Source organism: Apus apus, chromosome 2 (genome assembly GCF_020740795.1).
Source record: "Apus apus isolate bApuApu2 chromosome 2, bApuApu2.pri.cur, whole genome shotgun sequence".
Taxonomy (NCBI): Eukaryota; Metazoa; Chordata; class Aves; order Apodiformes; family Apodidae; genus Apus; species Apus apus.
The window spans coordinates 129,126,227-129,150,183 of NC_067283.1; the positions used below are offsets into that span (position 1 = coordinate 129,126,227).

The 23,957-nt window shown below is 42.9% G+C and overlaps 2 protein-coding genes across 3 annotated transcripts; one reads left to right on the forward strand and one right to left on the reverse strand.

Annotated features, from left to right (window-relative positions):
• The first annotated feature begins 4,427 nt into the window (after positions 1-4,427).
• Positions 4,428-18,809, forward strand: E2F5 (E2F transcription factor 5). 2 transcript variants are annotated; one of them, XM_051610617.1, is made up of 9 exons: positions 4,428-4,658; positions 9,997-10,106; positions 10,759-10,920; positions 12,037-12,080; positions 13,494-13,558; positions 15,140-15,404; positions 16,077-16,277; positions 16,680-16,724; positions 18,061-18,809. In XM_051610617.1, the coding sequence occupies exons 1-9, from the start codon at positions 4,530-4,532 to the stop codon at positions 18,168-18,170; spliced, it is 1,131 nt and encodes a 376-aa protein (XP_051466577.1). In that variant the 5' UTR covers positions 4,428-4,529; the 3' UTR covers positions 18,171-18,809. The 2 variants fall into 2 exon arrangements, with proteins under 2 accessions (XP_051466577.1, XP_051466578.1); XM_051610618.1 differs by lacking the exon at positions 16,077-16,277 and having other exon boundaries at positions 4,438-4,658; positions 15,140-15,369; positions 16,621-16,724.
• RBIS (ribosomal biogenesis factor) lies at positions 18,763-23,575 on the reverse strand. Its single transcript, XM_051610619.1, has 3 exons — positions 23,442-23,575; positions 20,304-20,420; positions 18,763-18,929 (listed from the first exon to the last, which is right to left on the reverse strand). The coding sequence occupies exons 1-3, from the start codon at positions 23,556-23,558 to the stop codon at positions 18,861-18,863; spliced, it is 303 nt and encodes a 100-aa protein (XP_051466579.1). The 5' UTR covers positions 23,559-23,575; the 3' UTR covers positions 18,763-18,860.
• Between the last annotated feature and the right edge of the window lie 382 nt (positions 23,576-23,957).

Consider the following 23,957-nt stretch of genomic DNA (forward strand, 5'->3'; position numbering starts at 1 on the left):
GCCCAGCCCCCTCTCAAGCTGGGTCTTAAAAATGTCCAGTGTTGGGGAACCTACCACTTCCCTGGGGAGATTATTCCAATGTCCAGCTATTCCCATAGTGAAATTTTTTCTTCTGGTATCCAGTCAGGATCTCAGCAGGAGTAACTTGCACTCATTACTCCTCATCTTTTCCATGTGACTCTTTGTAAAAAGGGAGTCTCCATCTTCTTGGTAGCCACCCTTTAAGGACTGGAACATAGTAATAAGATCTCCCCTAAGCCTTCTTTTCCCAAGGCTGAACAGACCTGGTTCTCTCAGCCTTCCCAGGCTTCCTAGTCCTTTGATCATCTTTGTAGCCTTTCAGTGGACCCTCTCCAGCCTCTCCATATTATCTTTTTTGTATAGTGGGGACCAGAACTGAGCACAGCATTCCAGGTGTGGTCTGACAAGTGCTGAGTAGAGTGGGATGATGACTTCTTTATCTCTGCTAGTCCTGCCCTTGTTGATGCAACCCAACATCCTGTTGACCTCCTTTGCCACAGCAGCACACTGTTCATGCATATTGAGCTTGTTGTCCACTGGCACCCCCCCGGGTCCTTTTCCACAGGGCTACTCTCCAGCCATGTGGATTGTAGTGTGTGATGCACTCATATTTTCACAGGTGCCAGATCTTGTTCCTGTTGAACTTAGTAAGGTTCTGTTTCCCCACTCAACATATCTGCCACTGCTGATAAGGAATGACTGACTCCTGAAACATAAAGGGGCATGTTTTTGTTCTCTACAGCAATAGGCTTCCTACTAGGCTTTTGAAAAATTTGAGCTAATTAACAGCTTATTATGGAAGCTAATTTTAAGCCTTATGTTAATGATTGTTCTAGCTCTTTCAAGATGGAGGCTTGACCATCTATACTGCACTCAGGCATTTATTTCATTTGCTTGTTCTTGAAAGATCCTAAACTCTTACTGTGCTACACTGTACTGTGGAGTGTTTAATACTGCAGTTGTTAAGATCAGTTATGTGCTGGTGCACCAGGTGGAGCTATTTCTTCCCACCTTGCACCTTGTAGGAGCTAGAGCAGAGCCCTGGTGCTCCAATGGCGGTGGAAGCTGCTGAGGGAGCTTGCTCAGAATCCAGGCACAGGCAGGCGGTGCGGTGTAACTGTTTGCCTTTCGGTGCCCAGCAGCCCAGTGAAAGCACTAGTGCTAGTTAAAGGCCCTGGCTAACGGTGCCAGGCCTGCTCAGCTTGTTATCATCTTGTTACAACAACTTGCTATGTAGACCAGAGCTTGATAGCAGCTGCCTCGTGTTACAAAGTGCGGTTTAAGTGTGGGATGTAACAAGGACCTTGAAAACATGGGTACTAGTTGAAAGCAGAGGCCATGGCACCAAAAACAACTAATGGTCAGTGACTGCTCTTTGAAAAAGCACAACCTTGAGAGCTGGGACCAGACTGCTTTTGCTTTAAGAAAGGAAGTAGCAGAGAAGAAAAAAAAAAAAAAAAAAAAAAAAAAAAAAAAAAAAAAAAAAAAAAACCACAACCAAAAAAACCCAACACACCCAAAATCACAACAAACCAAATGAACAAAACAAAACAAACAAACAAAAAAAGCAGCCCAACAACTGAAAAGGCATCTGCAGTGGCCTAGGAAAAAAACCACAACTTTGCACAGTAATGTTGTCCAAAGGTGGAGGGAAAGGGCTGCGAGTTGCCTAGAGACTGCACAATTTTCTAAAAAGCTAAGATCCCGTATTTGTGGGAGGGGACAGAAAATGGACACCTGCTCCAATGATGGCTCCCTGCTTCTAGAGTTCTTGCACCTGGCCCAGGATGCCACGAAGGAATGGACCCATGAGCACTAGCAAGGAGGCATCTGCTGTAAGGTACTGTATCCTCCCAGCTAAGGGGGCTATAGCTGTGACAGACTGACTGCTCTGAATCCGTGCTAGCAGTTGATAAGGTGTAAAAATCAATACATAGTTGTAACAGGAAAGTGTAAGAATGAACTCTTAACACAATTGAATGAACATCAATCTAGTATTTTTTTTTTCTGTAAAGCTTAAAATTAGCATAATTTATTTATCTACTGGCATACCAGTGATCTCTTGATCACCTGATACAAATATATTAATGTTATCTAAATGCAAAAGTTACTTCTCATTCTTACTTTGTGCTCTACACACTTGCTTCTTCAGAAGCCACATTATGTGAGGAAATACTCTCCTTGAAAGCACTTCTGTAGCATTTACATGGATATCACTGATGCAGAAAGGTGGCACCATTTCAGAATGCTTTCCTGTAATATTTATCTAGTGTCCCCTTGGCCATGTCTATTTTTCTCTGTTTACCATTTAAACCAAGCTACGCCTCAAGGTAAAAAGTACATGAATACCTGGAATGCACCAGGAAGGTAAGAGAAAGAACTGACCCTGATTCAATTTCTTAATATTGACTCAGAGTTTTTCCTCCAAAGTTTTCACTCTGAAACTATTTTCTGATTTCATCACAAGGATTTGTTACTGTTTTTAACATAAATTCTTTCTGCTCCTTGTTCTTGGCTCAAAAATCTTGTACTAAAGTAATTGGGTACATACGTATTAGCTGTATTTGGATTGGTTGTTTTTCATGCAGCTAATTCTGCCTTTGGCATTGTTTCCCTCTTTATGCTTGTACGGCTTCCTTAGAACTTCTAAGTAGACACTTAAATTATTTTCACCTTGGGAAAAGGCCTCAAATGATAAAATTATAAGGTTAGTTCAAAGCTATGACAAATGTACCTATTCACAGGGATAAATTTCAGCCTCAGATTACGGAAAGGTACAAAATAGTAAATGAATTAAAATATAAATTAAATGTGAACTCTGACCTTGTCAGATGGAAGACATGTTCTTCTGCATTACTAATGAGAATTTAAAACTGATTCTGTTATTAGATTTTGTTTTGGTTTTATTTCTAGGCAAGATAAAGGATCTATTTAAATCACTATTGACTGTGTGTTCAGTTAGGAAATTCCCATGCTACCCACGACCAGGGTGAATGTGATCCAAGTCCAGAGACAGTGCACACCTGCTTATTCCTGTACAATGATACATTGCCCTGAACGTCCTGTTTATGAAGATACAGGTCCTGTGTGACAGTGGCACATTCCGTGCAGTGTCCCTTCATAATGTGCTCCCCTGCCTCCTGTGACAGGAGGGGGGTCTGTTCCCATCAGTTTCTTTCTTGAAGACCATCACTTGAATTCTTATGTTATGTGGACTTTAAAGCTTCTCTACTTTTGTCTAATGCTAACTGAAGGACAGATGCACACCTGAAGTGAGGGCTGAGTATGTTTGGACACCAGTGCAAAATGAAACAGAGCATTAACCAAACAGACTTCAAATAGTTAGCTGCTTGTAGGGTGTAAATCTCTCATCTGGGCCTACTGCTAATGAGTTGTAAAAGCCTTTTGTGTCAGCTTATCTGTAGTTTTAGGGAAGAAATACAAGGGTCCTTGAAGAAGAAAGAAGCCATTCAACTGAGACTAGGGATGCCTGCTGTAACCAATTCTACTGGAGTCAGCAGAGATAAAGGGGAGAAGAGACAGAACTCAGCCAGAGGTTCCTGTGAGGAAGAATCAAGGATGAAGTAAATGACCCCCAGGAGACCCTAATGGACTTCACACACATGCAATAATGGGCAGACACTTATGTAAATGATTTATCAGAAAACTAATGAATATGTAAACTGTTTCTTAGAAATATTACACATAATTAGGTATAATCTGTATATACATCTCTCACCTTACCCTGTAAGGTGCGCACATTTATGGAGGAGCTGTCCCTGTGCGTCTGGCGCGGTGAACAAAGAATACCAACTGAACAGTACTTGGTGGGGTGAACTTTCTTTGGTTCAGTTATACTTGGACACCAGCGCAAAGCACTGGGCCGAGTACCCAAAACTCTCAGTGCCTCTTCCGTGTCCTGCATCCTGCCCCGGGAGCTGCGAGAGCCTCCTTTAACCAATCTAAGTGCTTTCGTATCAAATGCAAACGCAGGAACGAATAACGAAGGCCACTGTGCAGAAGCCAGGCAGGCTTGCGGAGGCACGGCGGGCACCCTGCTCGGTCGCTGATGCCCCGGCCCTCCCCTCCCGAGGCGGGCCCCAGGCCTGCCCTCCCCGCCTTCAGCCAGGCAACCGGCACTGAAGCGGGGCCCCCAGCGCAGCCGTGCCCGCCTCGGGGAAGCCCGGCCTGCGTCAGCCAAGTGTGCTTCCTCTCCCGCACACCACAGGGGTTGCCCGTCCCGCTCCGGGCTGGAGCCCGCCAGGAGAGCAGCGCCGACCCCCCCCAGAGCACCTGTACCGCAGCCCCGAGCGGCTAGCACGGCCCGTCCCGCGGGGCAGCCCCTCGCCCCCCGCGGCCGAAACCTGCCGGTGTCCAGGCAACGGCGGCGGCGTCACTTCCTGCGGCCCCGCCCCTCCCGCCGCAGCCCTCGGGCCGCGGCTCCGCTCCGGGCTCGGGCCGTTGCAGCGGCCGCGACACGTGGCGCGGCGGGGCGGCCCGCGGGCGGCATGGCCGCGGCGCCCGAGGCGGCGGGCGGCGGCAGCAGCAGCCGCCACGAGAAAAGCCTGGGGCTGCTGACCACCAAGTTCGTGTCGCTGCTGCAGGAGGCCAAGGACGGCGTGCTGGACCTCAAAGCGGTGCGAGGGCGGGGCGGGGGCGCCATGGCGGCGGCCGGCTGCGGCGGGGGCAGCTCCCGCGGCACCGCCGGGCCTCGCCGGCGCGCACGGCTCCGCAGGGAGGGCGGTGCATGGCAGCGCGGGGCCGGGCAGGCCGGGCCGCCGCTCCCTCCCTCCCTCCCTCCCTGCCCGGGGGGCGGGGATGGCGCGGCCACTGACGGCCGCGGCTGCCCGGGGATGGCTGACAGCCGCCGCGGCCGGCCGAAATACGCGTTCCGACTCTTTGGCAAGAGGGTAAAATGGCTACCGTGCATAAAATATAGTCAGTTGGGCTGGTTTTTTATATATATGTTTCTTTCCTTTCCTGTGTTGCTCTGTGCACTGACTCGGTGCACGGGGCATTATCTAAACCTGTGTCTCGCCCGTCCTGAGTCCTTTTAGGAAGGGAAGACGATGTTGGAAAGCAGGCTGTTGCTCTTTTAATGCTTTTACATATATATATATATATATATATATATGTATATGTATGAAAGATACTTAACTGGGGGAGGGGGCTGGCAAATCCCCTTCCCCCTTCCTGCCGTCTCCCAGGTGTGAAGGTGTTGGACGCAGCCAGGCGAGGACTTCCCCGCTGAGCCCCAGGACGAGCCCACCTCGCAGCCGGGATCGTGCCGGGCGGTCCCTCTGTCTCAGGAGGGACCCCTTGGTGCCCTGTCCCGCTTGCCGGCTCCCTGGACCGTGCAGCTGTGCTGGCCAGCGAGCTGGGGCTCTGTGCATCGAGGCGAAAGTGTGTTTTTTCTTGCTGGATGAGGTCCGCGGGAAACTGCTGAGCAGTTAAGCAAAGTGCAGCAAGAGGCTGGCTTGGCACTTTGGTTACTTGAAGTCCCTTCTGGAAAACTGATCCTTTTTGTTGATCATTTTTAAGCGGCTACAGGAGGTGAACAGTATTCTTGGAGCTTTTTGTGCATCCCTGTTCAGAGAGCAAGCACTTCAGTGGTATTACAGTGGCTGGTGGAACCTCAGGGTGAACTGGGAAGGATACCAGTTAGGCTTTATACTCTTTCTTTAGTTATGTTGTGGTCTATACACATGATTAACTTCTTTGTATTTAACTGCCTCTTTCTTTAGTAAAACAGAACAAAGCTGTCCGCATCTGGGAGATTGTTATGCAGCTTACTTTATTGTCTGTCAGGTGATGTGACTGTCTTCCAGGCCGGTTAGAAACAAAACATACTCAGTCTGTAAGACAGCAGGCCAAAAAGCTTAGCTTAAACAGCCAAAGAGGATGGATTTGAACTATAAAGTTGGGCTGTGTATAGGGGTAGGAGGATGTTTCTCATTCCCTTTTGTGGGGAGGGTAGCCACCCGGTGGGAATGGAAGGGTTGACAGCCAGGGAAAAGTAAGCGGACATGGCAACAAGTCGTAGACATTTCTGCTCAAGATCTTGATTGGAGACTGGTGTCAGAATTGCAGGATACCATTTGTTGGAAGTAAATGCTAACTGAAGTGAATAAATCATTGGTACTTTCATATACAGTGAGTCAGAACGTACATTTCTGTAACTGGTATTTCTCATAAGTAAGGCACATATCTTAGAAAAAATGAAAACCAGCACGCACGTTGTGTCGCTGTGCTCAGGGACTCTGAGGAATAGTGTGTTCCAAGAAATCATTCATGTGGTGAACATCTTCAGATGTCTCCCTGCTGACAGGCATTGACCATCCGATGTCATGCAGCTGAGTAGTATTTTTATAGCAAAGCCAGCAGTGCACTATGAAGAAAATACAATTTGGAAGCATTTGGTGTACTGGCTTAGTGATACAGCAACTAAGAGTGGAAAGCTGTTTTGTAGGACTTCTCCTGGTGATTTTTTGAAACATCTATAACTATAGTTAAACGATCTGTAAGAGGATAATTTGGGACATGTGTGCTGACCCATGATGAAGCAGTAGGGATGCATCGTCCTGTGTACGGTCACTGTTCCTCACTTTAGGTGCAGGGAGGGGAACCCTGCAAGTTCTGTATGCTGAAGTTTTTTGGAAGTGTTTTAATGCTGGACATTTCTCTGCTCATATCTGACAAGTCATGGTAGTAGAAGTGAGGATGTTCTTTACTTGGAATTTGAATTCTGCAGTGCTTACTTTAAAATCAAAGGCCTACTCTTGAATGATTGTGTGACAGTCCCTGAATAATCCTATATAACCCTAGTTATGGAAATAACATTAAAACATTAAGGGAGGAGATGGAAGGGAAAGAAAACAAAGTTCTTGAATGCAGCAACCAACAAATTGCAGGGGAGAGAGAAAAAGAGCAAGTCAATGAGGGATAAGTCACCTGAAATTACTTTGTATATTCTTTCTTTTCAGTAGAATACAATTGTTTCTGCCTTGATTTCTTAAATGGGATGGGTTGATAGCAGAATGCCATCTCTGCTGTTCTCAAGGTTAAGTAGTGTTTCTCAACATCAGTGCAAAACATCACTTGTTTGTTACTGCTTTTAGAAATGTATTATCAGGAGGAAATAACAACTGCCTTACACTTGACCTGCCCCACAGAAGAAGAAGAAAAAAGCGTATCTATTAAATTTTACATTCCCTTAACCTTTATGCATTCATTGATATTCAGTAGTTTTACATAGGTTTCCAAAGACACCAATCAGTTTAAAAATCCCACAGAGCTGTTGACAGTCCTCTTGGGGAGAAGATAACATTGCTACAGGGACAGGCCGGAAGATGCAGCACCACTTTCCTTTGACACATGGAGAGCAAGTGGGCGTTGCTGACCCTTCTGCTTTGTTAAGCTTCTCGGTTTTGACTCTGCCATGGTGCTTCAGCCAACTCTTCTGCTCTTCAGTGCTAAGGTAGCAAATGTGCAGCTGGTAATTCCCACTGCTTTTCGTCAGCTCCCAGGGAGCAAAAAAGAAGTCGTGTGTGAGTGCACCCAAACTCTCAATTATCCTTTCTCTGGTTTGGGTTTGGTTTTGTTTTTTTCATTTCTGGGCAGGACTTTGTGTGTGTGTGCATTACTGCAGCTGAAGCTGTGCTGAATGGCACCTTTTCTGTATTCCTGAAGTTTTACAATCTGAATGCACAGAGAACCAAGGCACCATGCTTAGATGTTTTTCTTCCAGCTCAGAACCTGTCTGTGAGACACTAATATAGTGCTTGTCTTCAGTATATGCATATTCAAAATATCAGGAGATACTATCAGGAGATAATATCAGAAGAAATTACTAGAGTGCAGCAGCTTTACAATAGAATTTAGAGTACTATGACCACTCCAACTTTGAAGAATCTGAGATTGGGCACTCAACATTAGTGACTTTTTTTTTTTTTTTTAGTTCTAAACGTTTATTTGAAAATATATTAAGAATATTAAAGCATTTATATGTTGTACAGACAGGCATTTTAGAAAATCTCATGAGGTAATGCAGTCGGCCTCCAGAGCAGTTTCTTGATCATTCAAACCATGACTAAGCCCTAAGTTCCTGTGTTGAGCAATGGGGAAAAGACAGAAAGTAATTAATATCAGCTGATTAGGTGTGTGTGGTCTATTCCTTGCACTGAATATTGTATAGCACTTGTAGAAATTGTGCCTCTGAAGACTGAGATACACAGGGTGTTTTGCAGCCTGCATCGATTTTGATACTTCCTAGACTTTGATGGCTTCTTTTGCAGTCATTGTAAGCAGTGTGTGTGCATGCAGCAGAAGTATCAAGTTAAGACAGCAGGTGCATACTTGCAGATACAAGTGATTGAAGAGCCTGTTTCCTTGGGGGGGGGGGGAAAAAAAAAAAAGTTTGTGCTCTGTATGTATTTGTATGTGTTTTATTTTGTTAGATAGGAAAAGAATTTAAGAGACTGCTGCAGAAGACCATATGAAAGATAATTGTTGATAACAGTATCAGTAGAAACACTTCAGTAGGTACATCACTGTCAAGGAGAGAGAGGGCAGTGTTTATGCTTCATGGCTATAAGGGTATTTTTAAACATTTCCATTTTTCTTTCATTTTTCCTTCAATTTTACTTGCAAGACATTCTTCAGTGTAAATTGGACTACTATGTCCTACTAGTTAACTTTTTAATAGGAATGTGTGATTTCTTTAGAATATTAGTGAGTTTGTTTATGGTTCAGAAAATACTGTAAAAGGAGTTATATGGACTTTGCTATAAAATAGACTTGGTTTTCCTTCCTATTTATTGTTGTCTCGAGTTATACTCTTCATATAGGCTACTTTACTAAAAGCATTAATTTAATAAATTGTTAGACAATCTGAAATAACTCATTATGTGCCTATAGTGGAAATCAGCTGGCTTACTCATTAGTTCAAATTTAGGATGTAGGAGTCTTTGCCAGCTATCCTTCCCTTTGTTTCTCTTCCTTTTTTCTTTTAATCCATTTAATCCATATAATCCCTTGTAATCGTTGCATCTGAGTGTCCTGAGTAGTGATAGGCCCAGACTCCTCTTCGGCTGAAGGACACTACTAAAGGCTACTTGAGTAGCATTGCAGCATTAAAGAGAAGAGTGTGTGGAAGGCACAACTAGCTCAAGGTTGCTTATTTTATCTTAAGTTTTTGCATTAGGTACATAAAAATCACCATGGAGAGAGAAGTACATCATGAAGCAGACTGTTTCCTCTGCTTGACACTCTTGCTTTGCTTTGAGTGATGAGCTGTGACAGCACACAGACACACAGCCTAGCTAACTGTATGGTTAAAACGGTAGTGTGGCAGCTGTGAGTATCCCTGTGAGCTGTACCAGGGTTCTGGTGACTTGTGAAACAGCTCTTGCTACTCAGTGTGACTGATGGAGCAAGCCCAGGTGTGGGGTGGATTAATGCAATGAAATGTTAGAGGATGGTGCTGGCTTGAAGTATTGCAGCTCTGCTTCAGCCACTGTGAAATTACAGGCCTGTTGTTTCATATCCCAGCAGAGTTTAATCCAAAGACTGTAATACCTTGAGTGTCAGCGGAAGGGATCATAAACTTAACAAGACTTGCTGCACTGCAGGGCATTGCTGTCTGCCTTCCCTGCATTTTCCTGTCTTCCAGAATGAGCATTGCATGCTTCTTCATGCAGTTAAATAGCGCATGCTCCAGATATCAAAGGTGGTCTTTGCAACGCACATGAACTCTCCTGTCTGACAAGGGTAGACCTGCTGGCCTTCAAAGAGGTGGCTCCTCTCAGCATTCTGTGTGGCACGACATGCAGGTGCTGAAGAATTCATCTGGCTTTTGAAAAGCTGTGTCTTCTCCCTTCAGAATTACATTATTTGGCATTTGTCCAAGGGAATGGCTTAGCTGCCTTTTGCCCTTAGCATGGACGCTGCTGATGCTTGTTGTTCTTCTCTTGACAGGCTGCTGATACCCTTGCTGTGAGGCAGAAGAGACGGATCTATGATATCACCAATGTTTTGGAGGGAATTGATCTAATTGAGAAGAAGTCAAAAAACAGCATTCAGTGGAAGTAAGCTGTGTCTATTTTGCATATTTTCACATGCTCAAAAGCAACAAAAATTGTTACCTTTCACTTCTCCTGACTAGATATGACACAACAAAATTAATGTTACACTCATCAATGAGCAATACAGCATTTTAGAATCTCGGTTAAGTTTCAGATTAATTTTCTTTTTCTTCCATTTAACTTATGTCTTTGATACATAAAATCAAGTTTAAAGCATAAAGAAGAGAAACTTTCTGAAAACTCATAGTGCTACTTTATAACTAGCACTTGTAGTTGAAAAATTTACACTAGGTGAATCTGGGAAGGGTATTGGGACACACTTTCTCCACCTATCTAACCACTTGTAGTCCATACCTATTTTCTCTTGGGTTGCTGAAGGTGAAAAGTCAAGCTAAGAGTTAGAGTGGATGGAGAAGGGGCCTGCAAACCAGCTTTAACGCTGAAGAAGCTACATTGCAAAATAAAATAAATGTAGGAAGGGGGAGGAAATTCTAAATTTTTCTTTTAAAATGCTGCTAGGAAGGTAAATGCTCATTTCCTTCATACTGAATAGTAGATTTTCAAAATGGTGAAAGTAGTCTTCAGGTATTATCTTTGCATGTTCACTTTAGATTTTCACTTCTTATGGTTTCACAAACCCTTTTGCCTTTTTAAGAGGAGTAGGTGCTGGCTGCAATACAAAAGAAGTCATAGACAGGCTGAGGTATCTGGAAGCTGAAATTGAAGATCTAGAGCTAAAAGAAAAAGAACTGGATCAGCAGAAACTGTGGCTTCAGCAAAGTATCAAGAATGTAATGGATGATTCTACAAACCACCAATATCCTTTTAAATTAATTGTGTGCATCTTGGAACTAGATTTAAAACAACAGTTAAAGTGTAGGTAATGGCTAAAGTGTAATGTACTCCATTTTATCCAGAAGAAAGGGAAGACTAATACTTTTTTTCTGGTTTTGGTTCAAAAAGAAAGAAAATATAAATTTTATCTAAGTGTTAACATGACTTTTTAGCTTCTGTGACTTCTTATCAGTGCTTTATATGAACCTTTTTTTGTGTTGCTTCCTCCTCTTGATAAGATTAAGCTATCACCCAAAGATAAATTGAGTTAACAAAGTCCTGAAGCTTGTTTGGCTTGGATCTGGGAAAATATCCTGTCTCTAAATACCCGATAAGCAGAGAGTTCCCTCTACATTACTTGTAACGACATGTTTTGCTGTCTTGCAAGATACTGAGTCAAATAGACACCTGAGATTTGGAGCAGAAAAGTCCCTTTCTTATCTACAGTGCCAGTGAAAAGAATTAAAAAATTTCTTGCAGTTGCTCTGCAGAAATTATTCCTGTAAAATGGGTTTTGTAGAAATGAGATGAAATTTAGACATTAGGAGAAACTTTCCTATGGGAGAGCTCACACTGGAATTGACCTTTCTCCAGGGAGATGGTGAATATCCATCACTGGAGGTTTTCCAGAGGCAGGGAGGAAAAAGTCTGTCTGGAATGTCTTTAATAGTTCATCCTACCGTGAGGCAGGGGACTGGGATGGCAGATGAACTCTTTAAGTCCCCTCTGGCAGTATTTTTGTTTGATTCTGGGAAGTCCTGATACACAGGTGAATTCTGTGGGGTCAAGTTCATGAGGTGAATGGCATTCTTTAAAACAAGTTTTCACTTGTTCTCTTCTTTTTTTTTAAATAATCTCTTCTCATTCAAGCTATGCAACTTTTTCCTTTTCGTATCTTCTTTACAGAAATATTATTTTTCTTTAAAAAACAGAATTCTGCTATTTTTAACTAGCCATTCTGAAAGCCAAAAATCATGCCTTGGTTACACCTCTGAGTAACAGCAGTAAGTTTGCAGTTTTGGCTGAGTTTGTCCAAGCTTCTAGAGAGCAACACCAGTTTCATGTTGCTTTAAGAAAACTATTCCTTGACATAAATTACATTCTCATATGTAACCCATGAAGATATCTGTAACTGCTTCAATGGTAAGTTGCTGCTGGGCTATATTTCTTAAAGTGAGGAATTTCCTGATCTTCCTCTTGAAAACTAGTTTGCTAACTAACCTGCTTTTTCCATACACATAGTTTGAATTTAGAAGTATTCAGTAGTGATCAGTAGTAGGTAGATGTCTCTAATAATGTTTGTGACCAGTGAGTTCTGGCATTTTCTGGTTGTAGTCACAAGTTGTACAGAATGGAAGCTCATATTATTTTGGAGTACTGTTTTCAGATGCCTTTTTCTTTGGTCATGCTTTGCAGCCCCTTGCCTCAGGCTATTAATGGAACCGGGGATGGGAAATTTTGGTCCAACCCACCAGAAAGACCAGGCAGGTCCAATTTTCATAAGATTTTCTAATTAGAGCTGTGGCCAGAGGGAGCTCCTGATGATGCTAGTAAGTGGAGCCAGCTGAAGTTTGAAGATGAGGGATTGCTACTAAATTAAAAGGATTCCTTCTGTACAGGTGGTTTGCAAAAAAATTACATCCTCTCCTGATCTTGAATTATCCAAGGGAAGATTGTTGTTCAGCCTTCAGCTAGGCTCAAAACCATCCTTTCTTTGCCACAAGGAAGGCTGGGTTTATTATTGAATAAAAGTGCAAGATCAGACAACTACTCCAGAGCTTGGCAGAATCAGCTGTTACTAAAAACAGTTAATCATGACAAAATGTAGAGGCACCTAGTATGCCAGTCACATAGTACTTCATGTAAGGGTCTTTTAGGAGGCAGAGGAAGAAAACGTTATTCCAAATTACGGACAAAGGGGAATTGATGTGCAGGGAGGTAAGTGACCTGCAGTGTAAGGCAGGTTGTGCCAGTGCTGCTGATAAAATTGTGATCTTCTGACTGTAACATTTCAGTGCACTTAGCAAGCCACAGGTGAGTGCGTTGGCCAGCTGTTACATCTTGGTTGTATATGCTGCAGAAGCTGTGAGCTTAGATACTGGCAAGTGCTGGCACTGAAGGCCATCATTAAGACCTCTTCTCTTGTGAAATCTATCTGTATTACCACCATTCTTCAAAGCTCAGGTGAGCTGTACCAGAGAGCTGTTTCAGGTGAAAAAGAAACTAGTTAAGTATTTTCATTTCATGATACATATACAACTATGAGATCTGAGGAAAGTAACAAACAGGTAAAGGACGTGCTAAATATTGCATTGCTGCAGGAAAAAGGTTCTTGCAGCTATGGTCAAAATAGTTGGATTCTGTGATTTGTATTATGCAGTATACTTGGATCTTACAGGGACTATGCAAGTCTCACCACAAGTTTATCTGTGCTAGAATTACACAGTATTTTAAGTGACCTTAGAGAATTCCTATGTCCCATTTGAGTGGATACCATGCAAGACTTAAGAAAAATATGCACATTTAACACTTTCTTAAAAATTGCTATTTAACCAGGAGACACACTTCTAGCAATTCAAGCACCTTGTGGTACACAGTTAGAAGTACCTATACCCGAAATGGTATGTACTGCTTTCTTGCTCACCTAAGTGTTTTAGAGGGACAGTGGAAAAGAGCAGCTACATTAGAACAGAGGATTTATCTCTAGCTACATGTGAAAGGGGAAAAAAAATTAAAAACTAAGATGGTATCAGCTAAGAATGGATGGGACGGGTGGGAAAAAGTATATTTGATAGAGCAATGGTAACTCTCGTGTTTTATAGAAAAAGGTATAATAATGAGTTTCTTTGCATTATCTTCTCTCTTGCTTTTAAATGTTTCACCTTCCTGAATGAAGCATAATTGTCATGAATTCCCTTGAGAAGGAATAGCAGCAACTTCTGTATGTCAGATTTCTATTGTATTGCTAAATCAGATCTTTTATGGAAAAGCATTTTAGATTTAGTTGTAGGATTGGTTTAGATTTAATTAATATTTACTCACATGGTATTAGCCTGGGTAGAGAAACACAGACTGCAGTCACACTTTAGCCAGAAGGCTTAAACACACAGGATTAAAGTAGGAGGCCAAATTACTTACCTCTCTCCATCTTTAATATTTTTTTTTTATATTGCAGTGCTCTGTTTTAAATAGGGTTTACATAGTTGGAAGAGAGCATTGTATGAAGCATGATAGCCACTATGCTTGTAGAAGGGTGAAATTCACCTGAGAAGTTTCACAAGCTATTTTTAGTGAGGCTAAACACAGTCTTAATATCATAAGAGCATCCAAAGCTAGAACGATGGAGCTGATCCCAGTGATAACTATCTTTGTCCGTCTCTGCTGAAATCAGTTCAGGCAATGGTAAGGTTCTCTGTAGGACCTAAGTTGGCAGCTGTGATGTTGGGGTTTTATTGTTTTTTGTGGAGGACTAAAACAGCTGATCTTAGTCTTCATCACCAAGTTCAAATTACATGTTTCTGTCTCGGTTTCCCTTCCCCTAAGACTCCTTTCCCACTTTTCTCATACTCATTTTTTCTGAAACATACTTGCTGAAAACCTACTTGCTGAATTGGCCACTGCAGAGTCAGTGCTATAGGAATCTAGTCCTAGCTGTACTGACTAAACAACTTGACAAAAGAAGGCCTGGCAAATCATCTAAGAAACTGTTTCTATTGACTCGGGATCCCGTGTTTACTCAGTCTGGGTGAGATATCCAGCTGTTTTAGGATGCTTGGTCCCAACCAGGATCATTCTGAAGCTCCATTTAAAAGGAAGAAATTTAAATGTACAGAACTCATTATTTATCATTGCTGTTATTGATAAGATGTAGCCCAGCTAAAAATCATGTAATTTGAATTCAAGATTGAGTTAAGTGCTTCAAAGGACTGTGTATTTGCGGCTGGTGTAACTGTGTGCTGGTCAGGTAATACATTACAGGTTTGTAATCTGTTTGCATTTTAGGGGTTTTTTTATAATTAGATCACATGTATTATTTTTAAATATATTTTTTAATATATTTATCTTCTGCTTCAGTTTGAGAATTCTCTTCAAACATCTTCACTATTTTCTGTGGGAAATAGCTCTATGCAGTTATTGTTACATTTTTGTGAAGTTCCAAGTTCTTAAGGAATGGTAACTTTTTTAATACACCACCTCTACAGGGACAGAATGGACAGAAGAAATACCAGATCAATCTTAAAAGTAGTTCAGGACCTATCCATGTGCTGCTTATAAATAAAGAATCAAGCTCCTCCAAGCCCATGGTGTTTCCAGTTCCTCCACCTGATGACCTTGCACAGCCCCCATCTCAACCTGCAGCTCCAGCAACTCCCCTTAAACCTGCAACAGCTCCTCAAAATCCACCAGAACAAGGTCTTAATCAAGGAGAAGAGTTACCACCGACATCAGTTGTGGACACGCCATCAGGTAAGTCCAGGGTTTTTTTCCTACCTCAGATGAGTTGGGGAGGAAGGAGACTGGAGGGAAGGAAGACTATCTAAAGGAAAGATCAAGAATTTGCATAGTGTAGCAGTTGGCCTGTTAAGAAACTACCCCAGGGGTTTACTGACAGCTCTCAGGAGGTTACAGAGAAGCCTTTTCCTCTTTATCTGTCTGGTGAAACAGATTACCCCTTGTAGCTTATCATCTTATACTGAAAAAGTGTTGGATGTGATCCTGTTAATTATTCAGAGGTGCCTCTCCAGAACTCAGTATGGAATAAAATTGCTAGCCTCTGATGGGAGTGTATGATTGAACATGTACCTTTTGATGAGACATGTAATACAGGCACTAGTTCCAGCTTTTGTGCCACATGATCAGTTACCTTGTTCCACATAGCCACAGTGAGAGACCGCCTGAATATCAGGTATTTTTCATAATAATAGTAGGGTAATACAAAAAGATTTAAGAAAATGCTGTCACTGACTGCATTTCTGAGGGGTCTTGATTAAATTGTGCCTGTGACTATAGAAGGGGGAGACTCCTGTCACTTCATCCCAGACATTGGCCATGTTTTCCTCAAAGACACAGCCAAGTGCAAGCCTTTTGTGTTCCTTTTTACCGTAACAGACTTCATAGAGAGCCTTTCTGTCTTTCTAGATGGCATCACACAGGAGAGCAGTTCAACCCCATCAGCTCCTTACTCCAGCCTCCCAGAGCCGGTGTTGTACCCCAGCCTTTCAGGAGATGACGCCCAAGCCACAGCGAGCTCCAGTGACTACCAGGGCTTGCTGCCCCTGGATGTTAACTGTATTCTCAAGCCAAACACATTCGACATAGCAAAGATGGAGGAGCCCACAGGTAGGAAGCAGCAGTTACTATTTAAATGTTTTTATTAGTTTCCTGACTCCTTCTTTGTGACCAGGCTACCAACGAGTTACACAGGGGAAATGACAGGCCTGTTGATCTCTTAATGAAGCCCCTGAGCCAGCTCCTAGGAGCAAACTCATTTTGAGCAAAATACCTTTCTCTGCCATCAAATCAGCTTCATATTGTACATGGCTCTAGGGTTTTAAGGGATCTGTGAGAGAAAAGTATCAGGAAAAACTGAAGGACACGAAGATTAATGTATTTTATGTATACATGGTGTGCCTATCTCCACCACTTGCACTGTGCACAAGCCATACATTACTTTGCAATTCAGTGCTTTAATGCAGAAAATCTGTGATGACTTTGATAAACACATGCTCCTGTCTTTCACAGAAAATTTCAGTGGGGATATTATTGATGAACTCATGTCTTCTGATGGTAAGTATTTACCATCTTTACTTTAATAATGACAAGTTAGCAGTATGTGTAAACAGCACTCTTGGTAGGATCTCTTAAGTCTGCTGCCGAGAGTCAGTACAAAACTCTTTTCTTTCCCCTGTACTGACTCCTCTGTCATTCTTGTCTTTGCTCCCCTTTCCCTTCCCTGCAGTAGTTTAACAATCAAAATTGGAAAGTCTTAATCCAACAAGCACTTCCATGCATGAGTAACCCACTAGTCCTTAATTCAGGAACAAGAAAAAAAACAGGCTGATGACTTAAGAGTGCTGCCTTAAATAAATAAATAAATCTGGTTTAATTCTGTTCTGCTTCAGGCTTCTTGCGGGGGCTTTGAGTAAGCATTTCAGAATATATTTACATGCCTGCAAGCAGACTGATATGTGGCCAGCTGTGGTACATTAATAGAATAGACAAATGTCAGCCCTCTCTGCTCTTGCATCTTAGTGGTCATGACTGCAGAACTGAAGCACAGCTGGCAAGTTCACATATTCCCTGCCTCTTTGCTCTGTCTCATCGAGGTGCCAGGCAAGGAGGTGAACTCAGCTGGTGTTGTTCCTCTTGCCCTGGAAACGTGCTGCTGTGAGCAGCCTCTGCTGGTATCTGCCTGTCAACCAGACAACCTCAGGGCTTATACAGAAAGAACCATGAAACTGTAAGATCCAAGGGAATATACGAATGTGCTGGTACATGGCTAAAATGGAAATAGTCTTCACTTTTAGAGCAGGTACAGCATGCCCGGCTCACCTGCACTAGGTTAGCGTTCCTGAGGTGCAGCACGAGGACTGAGGCTTCTCCTCTTGCATCCTCTACCCAAAAATGGCTTAAAGTCCATGCTTGCAATGCAGTGCACAGAAAAGCTGCTAGCATCCATTTTTTCATCTGTAAAATAGGGATAATGGTAACTTCCTTACTTAAAATGATAAATATTCCAAAGCTAATGTCTGCAATACTGTGAAAAAAATTTTTAAAAAAAGAAAACAGTAATAGCTTTCTGATTAGTTTCAAAAGCTGTTCAGGAGCTCCTTTGCTGCAGAAAGAGAAATTAAGCCCATATTCCATAGCTATCGCTCCATTCCAGCAAATTCACTTAAAATATTAAGCAAAAAATGTAGAAGTCTCACTTACTGCCTTAGTTTAAAGGCAGTACAGGTAGGTATTCACAGTATGTCTCTTAGTATGCTTGTCAGATTATCAGGACTATTTTAATTGTTAAGACTAACAACCCTAATAGTGGTGATGACAAACATAATGAATTATGAAATAGGGCTGATATTCCAAGTGTTTTAATTTAAACTAAACTATTCCTGCTTTACAGTTTTTCCTCTCTTACGACTCTCTCCTACTCCCGGAGATGACTACAACTTTAACCTGGATGATAATGAAGGAGTCTGTGATCTCTTTGATGTGCAGATACTAAATTATTAGATACTGTGTCAACCAGACTACTTATCTACCTCTAAATATAACATTCTAGACTTCTTCATAACATAAGTATTTGAATAATGAATGTATAACTTCTTAGTTCACTGACTCTGGGAGTTTATTTCCTTTTGCTTCCTTTAACTACTTCACAAAACAAATTCAACCAGAAAAAAGGGCTTTCATCAGAAATTCTGGCACATTTTTTCACCTGAGTGTCCTCTGTGTAATCCAATTATTTGGATTTCTTCTTAGTAAGAAAAGTGAAAATGCTTTACAGCCTTCTGATCATTAAAAAAAAAAAAAAAAAAAAAAAGACTTCTTTCTCACAGTTAACAGCATTTTCTTTGAAGCTTTACTGCCAAGAAGCCTTTTTTTTTTTTTTTTTTTTAACCTTTCAATCAATTTTGGAGCTTTCACTGCCAAGCTGAAAAGTAACGGATACCAACTTGAGTTATGCTAAATTGTTTCAGTGAACCAATTTTGTGAAGTGCCTTCTGTTTTAGCACTTTAAGTTTCTCACACTGACTTCTGACATTCCACTTTCCTAGATGACAGGAAAGGTCTGTTTGTAGTTTGTATTAAAGTGTGCCAATACTTGTATATTAACAAGATTTTTTTAATAAAATTGTACAAACAAAGCCATCAGTACTTTTGATCTTCATTCCTGGAAATCCCTTCATTGTCCATTATGCATTACAACTGAGATAACAGGCTTGTGGCAGCATCCACGTTCGCTGGTTCCTCTTCCAGATGTGCAGAAACCTAAAATAAATTAGTCACAGTTTGAAGTAGAAAGCAGTGTCTTTTTACTCTGCTTGAAAAAAAACCCACACTAATAAATACCTGTTACCTAGAAGATTAATTTGTCGTTACATATTTAATTTAGACTTATTTTACAGTCAGAATTCAGCATCTAGGGGGCCACAGAATTAAGTAAACTTGACAGATAAGCAGCCAATACTTTATGCTGCAAGAGAAAGACAAAGCATCATGCCAGTAATATAACATACATGGCCAAATGCAAATAGGCTTAGCTTTTAGTTCAGGAAACGCTTCAGACCACGTAATTTTGCCATTTTGGAGAAAATACTATTGCAGCCTAAGTGATGAAATCCAACATTACATTATGTACAGCCCTACCAGCATGTGAGCAGTGGTAGAGTCTGAATTTCTGGCTGCATGCAATAGCAAGCCAGCAGGGATAGGGCCACCAACTGCCTTGAAACCCTTGCTCAGCCTCATACTGTGCTGGCAGAAGTCACCTAGGTTTCATTTTTCCCTCAGCCTTTCCTTATTGTATTTGACACTCATTCTGTTGCTCCCAGCCATACAGGAACTTGGTCACCCCAGGCACAGTAATTAAAACTCAACTCATATCCACTTCTCCCAACTCCCTCTACTTCCCTCAACAGCCAAGATGGATTAATCTGTACTTCATCCTGGCCCATGGCTTTCTCCCCCAAGCCATGCCCATACACCAGCAAGCATCAGCAATAAGAGTTTATACAGAGGAGCTTGTCTGCAATTAAAGTCTGCAAATGTGTTTCTTTCTCAAGACTGCAGGTAGCCCTGTTTATTTATGGAGCAGACAAAGGAAGACATGTGAAGCACTGTCTTGAACCCCAAGTACTGCAGGCAAGAGCTCTACTACAGAAATTGCTGTTACAGGTTTTGGTACTTGTGATGAGGGAGTATGAAGGCTTAGGAACTGGGAACAGAAAGAGGCAAAGTTCTTTAGTTCAAAGCACTATTGCGTGTTTCAGGTAGGAAACGGCGAGGTTCATCCTTACTTTCTGTGTCTATTCCTGTTGAGGCATAAGTCTCTAATCAAGGGGCTGAAGTTGCAATTAACTTTGAAAAAATCAATTAAAAACCACCTAGAATGTAATTTCAAAGTATGTTTTGGAAGCATGCTCTGGCTTGGCTGCCCACCCCCCTCTCTCTTGACTTTAGTTACACAGCACTTGAATATGCTAACCATATTTCAGCATTACCACACAGCTGAAATGAATAAAGCTGGGATCATAGCTTTAAAGCAACTGCATTAATTGGCTGCACTCTTAGAGCCAGAACATAATGCTTTGAACATGCACTTTCTTCATGTACCTCCTCAGATTTTTTACAAGGGGTAATTACCTGCTGATTCTTCTGAGGTTCTGCTGCAGTGCCTTTTGATAGCTGCTGTACTTCTTTCTGAACTTCAGCAAATGCTTTATTTATTGCATTAACTTTCTCAGCATTTCTAATGTTTATCTAGGAGGGAAAAAAAGACACACATTGATAGTTTTTACTTAAATTCCACTGGCATGTAAAACTACACCTTCGTGTAACTACTGAACAGCCAGTGTTACATGCCTATCTTCCAAAATTACTTTTTCGTAGGTATGTTTTTAAACTTTAGTTTATCTGTTACTTAGTTTTATCATTAAGTCATGTACTACTAATGTTCTAATAAATGAAATTTATGAAAGCAGTTAAACTTGTTCTATTAGAAAGGGACCCCATAGTGATCCAGAAACAGAACACAAAGAAAACAAAAGCCAGACTCTGGACAGGCCATGCTATGCTGCCCTCAGCTCTTAGCTGGAGTGGAGTTCCAGGAAGGGCTCCTTCCTTTGTAAATGATCTTACCATTTGGAATTTATTCCAGTAGTTTGCCTTTCAACATCACATTTCTATTTGTTCATACTGTGGGTCTAGCCAGCAACATCTGTCAGATTTTGCTAGGGTATTTAAAGAAACTTGTATGGCTGCAGCAGACCAGGACATGTATCTGGTCCCTGGACACCTCACAGCTTCACTTACTAGCCCAAATCTGCCTTTGTAAGTTATTTTCAGCAAAAATGCTTGCTTTCGGAGGGAAAAGCCTAAGATATGGACGTGTGCTGTGCTCCGAGGACAGTAATCTGTGGTAGAGGATGCACGGGGCCATCAACTCTTTCAATCTGCAGCAAATTAAAGTTCAGCTGATCTCAGCCCTAGCACCTGTTGCTTCTGAAGCACCAAGTTTGGAACATGCTTGTAGCCAGATACTGGCCTATTACATTGCAAATGTTCCAGAAGCACGCTCATACTTCTTCAGGCAATCCCAAATTCCAGGATGCCTACTGTTGTTCCAAAGGTAATTCCTGTAATTCACCTCTCAGCAACTTACATAGGCAGAAGTAAACCGTGATGTGTTACACGTATTCATTTTGCTTTCAAAGCTTCCGTGATGTCAGGGCATGTGTACATGAACAGTAATTAAATTTATTCTAAGTGCAAGACATAAAGAACCAGTAGTAAGAAAGCAGGGGCAAGAGGCTGATAAAACAAGCCTATTCAGATTAGCACTTTAATTCATAATAACATGGATGATGAGCCAAGAAATAGGGACTTCACTCCTAGCTCAAGGCAGAGTGGATGGGACTGTGGGCAATGCAATACACAAAGAGCTTAGGTTTCCCATCAGGGCTTGCTACTGTTTTCCAGCTTCACAGGGGTGCAGTAAGGTTCCGGTCAGTTTTAATACCTGGTATCCTTCTCAGCTACTCTGGCAAGACTGCTCTGTAGAAGGATGCTCTATAGCTAGCATGTGAATCTATATAAAAAATGGTTCAAATATTTATAATAGGCTTTTATCTATTAAAGAATGAACCTATTTTAACAGGTTTTCTGAGCGTTGTCCTGTACTGCCTAATGATAAGCAAATCCCTAGAGGCTTAATGAATTAAAGAATATAGCTTCAAACACAGAGAATAAAATTTTACTCCTAATAAGCTACTGACTTTCCATGAGTGTGTTTTTAAACCTGTTTCTCCTTTTACTATATAGAGCCCTCTAGACTAAGTGGAGATGTGACGCCCAGCAATATGAAAGTGTTTAGAGGCTTCCTGTTTATTTCCAGTTTGTTACACTCCTGTCTGTCTACCAGATTAACTTGTCAAGTGGCTTTAGCTTCCAGGAGAAAATCTGAAACAGCCTTTTTTTTAGAGCTGCTATTTAACACTGTTTGCTTAGCAAACTACAACTAAATCTAACAGAACAGTAAGCCCCTAACTTTCTGCTTTTATTATCAAATGCCCTTCTAGAGGGGCAGGCTGAACTCTCAGCAGATCACACAGTTCAGGCAGGAGGCAGGATTTGAGAAGATACTGTATAATGACTTGCTGCTACCAAGAGGAAAACTCTTGCTTAGATCACCCCAGTCCTCTTCCCCTGCATTGCTTGTAGCCACACAACCCACCCTCTTCCTCCTCTAGGCTGTGGTGCTCTCCAGACATGAAAATTACTTCTGCTTGTTTACTTTCCCATTGCTCTAGTGTGTTAAATTAGGTCACAGCAGGGTCTGAGGAGCATCCCAGCCCACCTAAGGTGTCAAAAAGGGGCGTTGCAACTTAACATATATGGCAGTGTGTGCTCGTAGATCTGTTCACTGCATCTCACTGACACAGTCTTACTTGACAACTTGGACAAATAAGCAGCCACTGGATCAGAAAAGGCTCCATCCTTTCCAGTTCTTTCTCTCAAAAAATGTTTCTCTCTGCTCTTGTTCATAATTAAGTGTTCAGCTCTCAAGCCCAGCAGAGAAAAATGCAAAATGCATTTTTAATTGTTGTTGCTGCTGCTTTAGCAAGTTGTATCACCTAGCATGCAATAAGTTTCTAAGCCAGCATCAAGGTGAGCTGTGGGAACTCAGCCCAGAGCCTGGTAAGGGAATGTGGGGTCAGGAATATGACAGAAAGGAGCAGGAGTTCCCCTTGCAGCATCTGTGCCTGGTGGTTTGGATCAAGCCAGTCTGTTACACTGCACCCTGAATTACGGCATCAGGGATGTTGCAAGTGTCCTCCAGTAAACGTAAGCTCATTAAACAAGTGATGTTACCACATTCCGCGGGACATGCTGAGATGCTATCAGATACCTTCCAAATGACCCCCCTGAAGAACAGCTTCAAGTCGTACATGGCAGATGCCTGCAGGAAATTAGTCAAATAGACTTTCTGCGCTTTTCTTTTTGAGGGTGACGACATCCACCTGTACACCTAATTTTCAGGTGGAAATTGTGTACTTGGCAATTTGTTGCCCAGAAGAATACTGCCCATCAGACAGCTCTGTTCCGTCTGTCAGAGGAAGCCCAGGAGAAGGAGCCAAGCCCAGGGAAGCGGCCAGGCCCTCCCGGCCGCCGCCCCGCGTGGGACCTGCTGTGGAGGCAGCAGGGCCGAGGCCCGAGGCCGTGCCGCTCCCGGGCCTTTCCCCGACACGCCTCCTCCCGCCCGGCGGGCCCCGCGCCACTCACCTGCTTCAGCCCGGAGGTGACGGGTCGCGCCTTGCCCTTGCCCTTGCCCTTGGCGCCGCGGCGGGCGATGCTGAAGACGTTCGCTGCCTTGGCCGCCCGCGACCGGCTCTTCCCCATGGCGGCGGCGGCGCGCGACGGGCGGCCGGATGACGTCACACCGCGCGCCGGGGAACCGCCAATCCTCGGCAGCACCGGCAGGGGCGGCGGCGCCGCGCGGGGCCGGCAGGGGGCGCTGCAACCCCGGCCCTCGTCCCGGTCCGCGGGCCGGTTCCCTGCTGCTGCCGCGCGCCGCAGCCCGCTTCCAGCGCGGGAAGGACAGCGGCGCTGTCGCTGCTGGCCGCCGCGGTGAGCGCCGCGGTGCCAGAGCACTTGCCGGACAGCCCCTGTCACACACACTCAACAGTAATTTCGAGCGGGCCGTAGGAAACCTGCCTTACGGGCCCCGACTGTAAAACGTGACTCTTTCCACGGCCGGTTCCAAGGGGAATTTTTTCTCACTCCGCTCGAACCACGGCG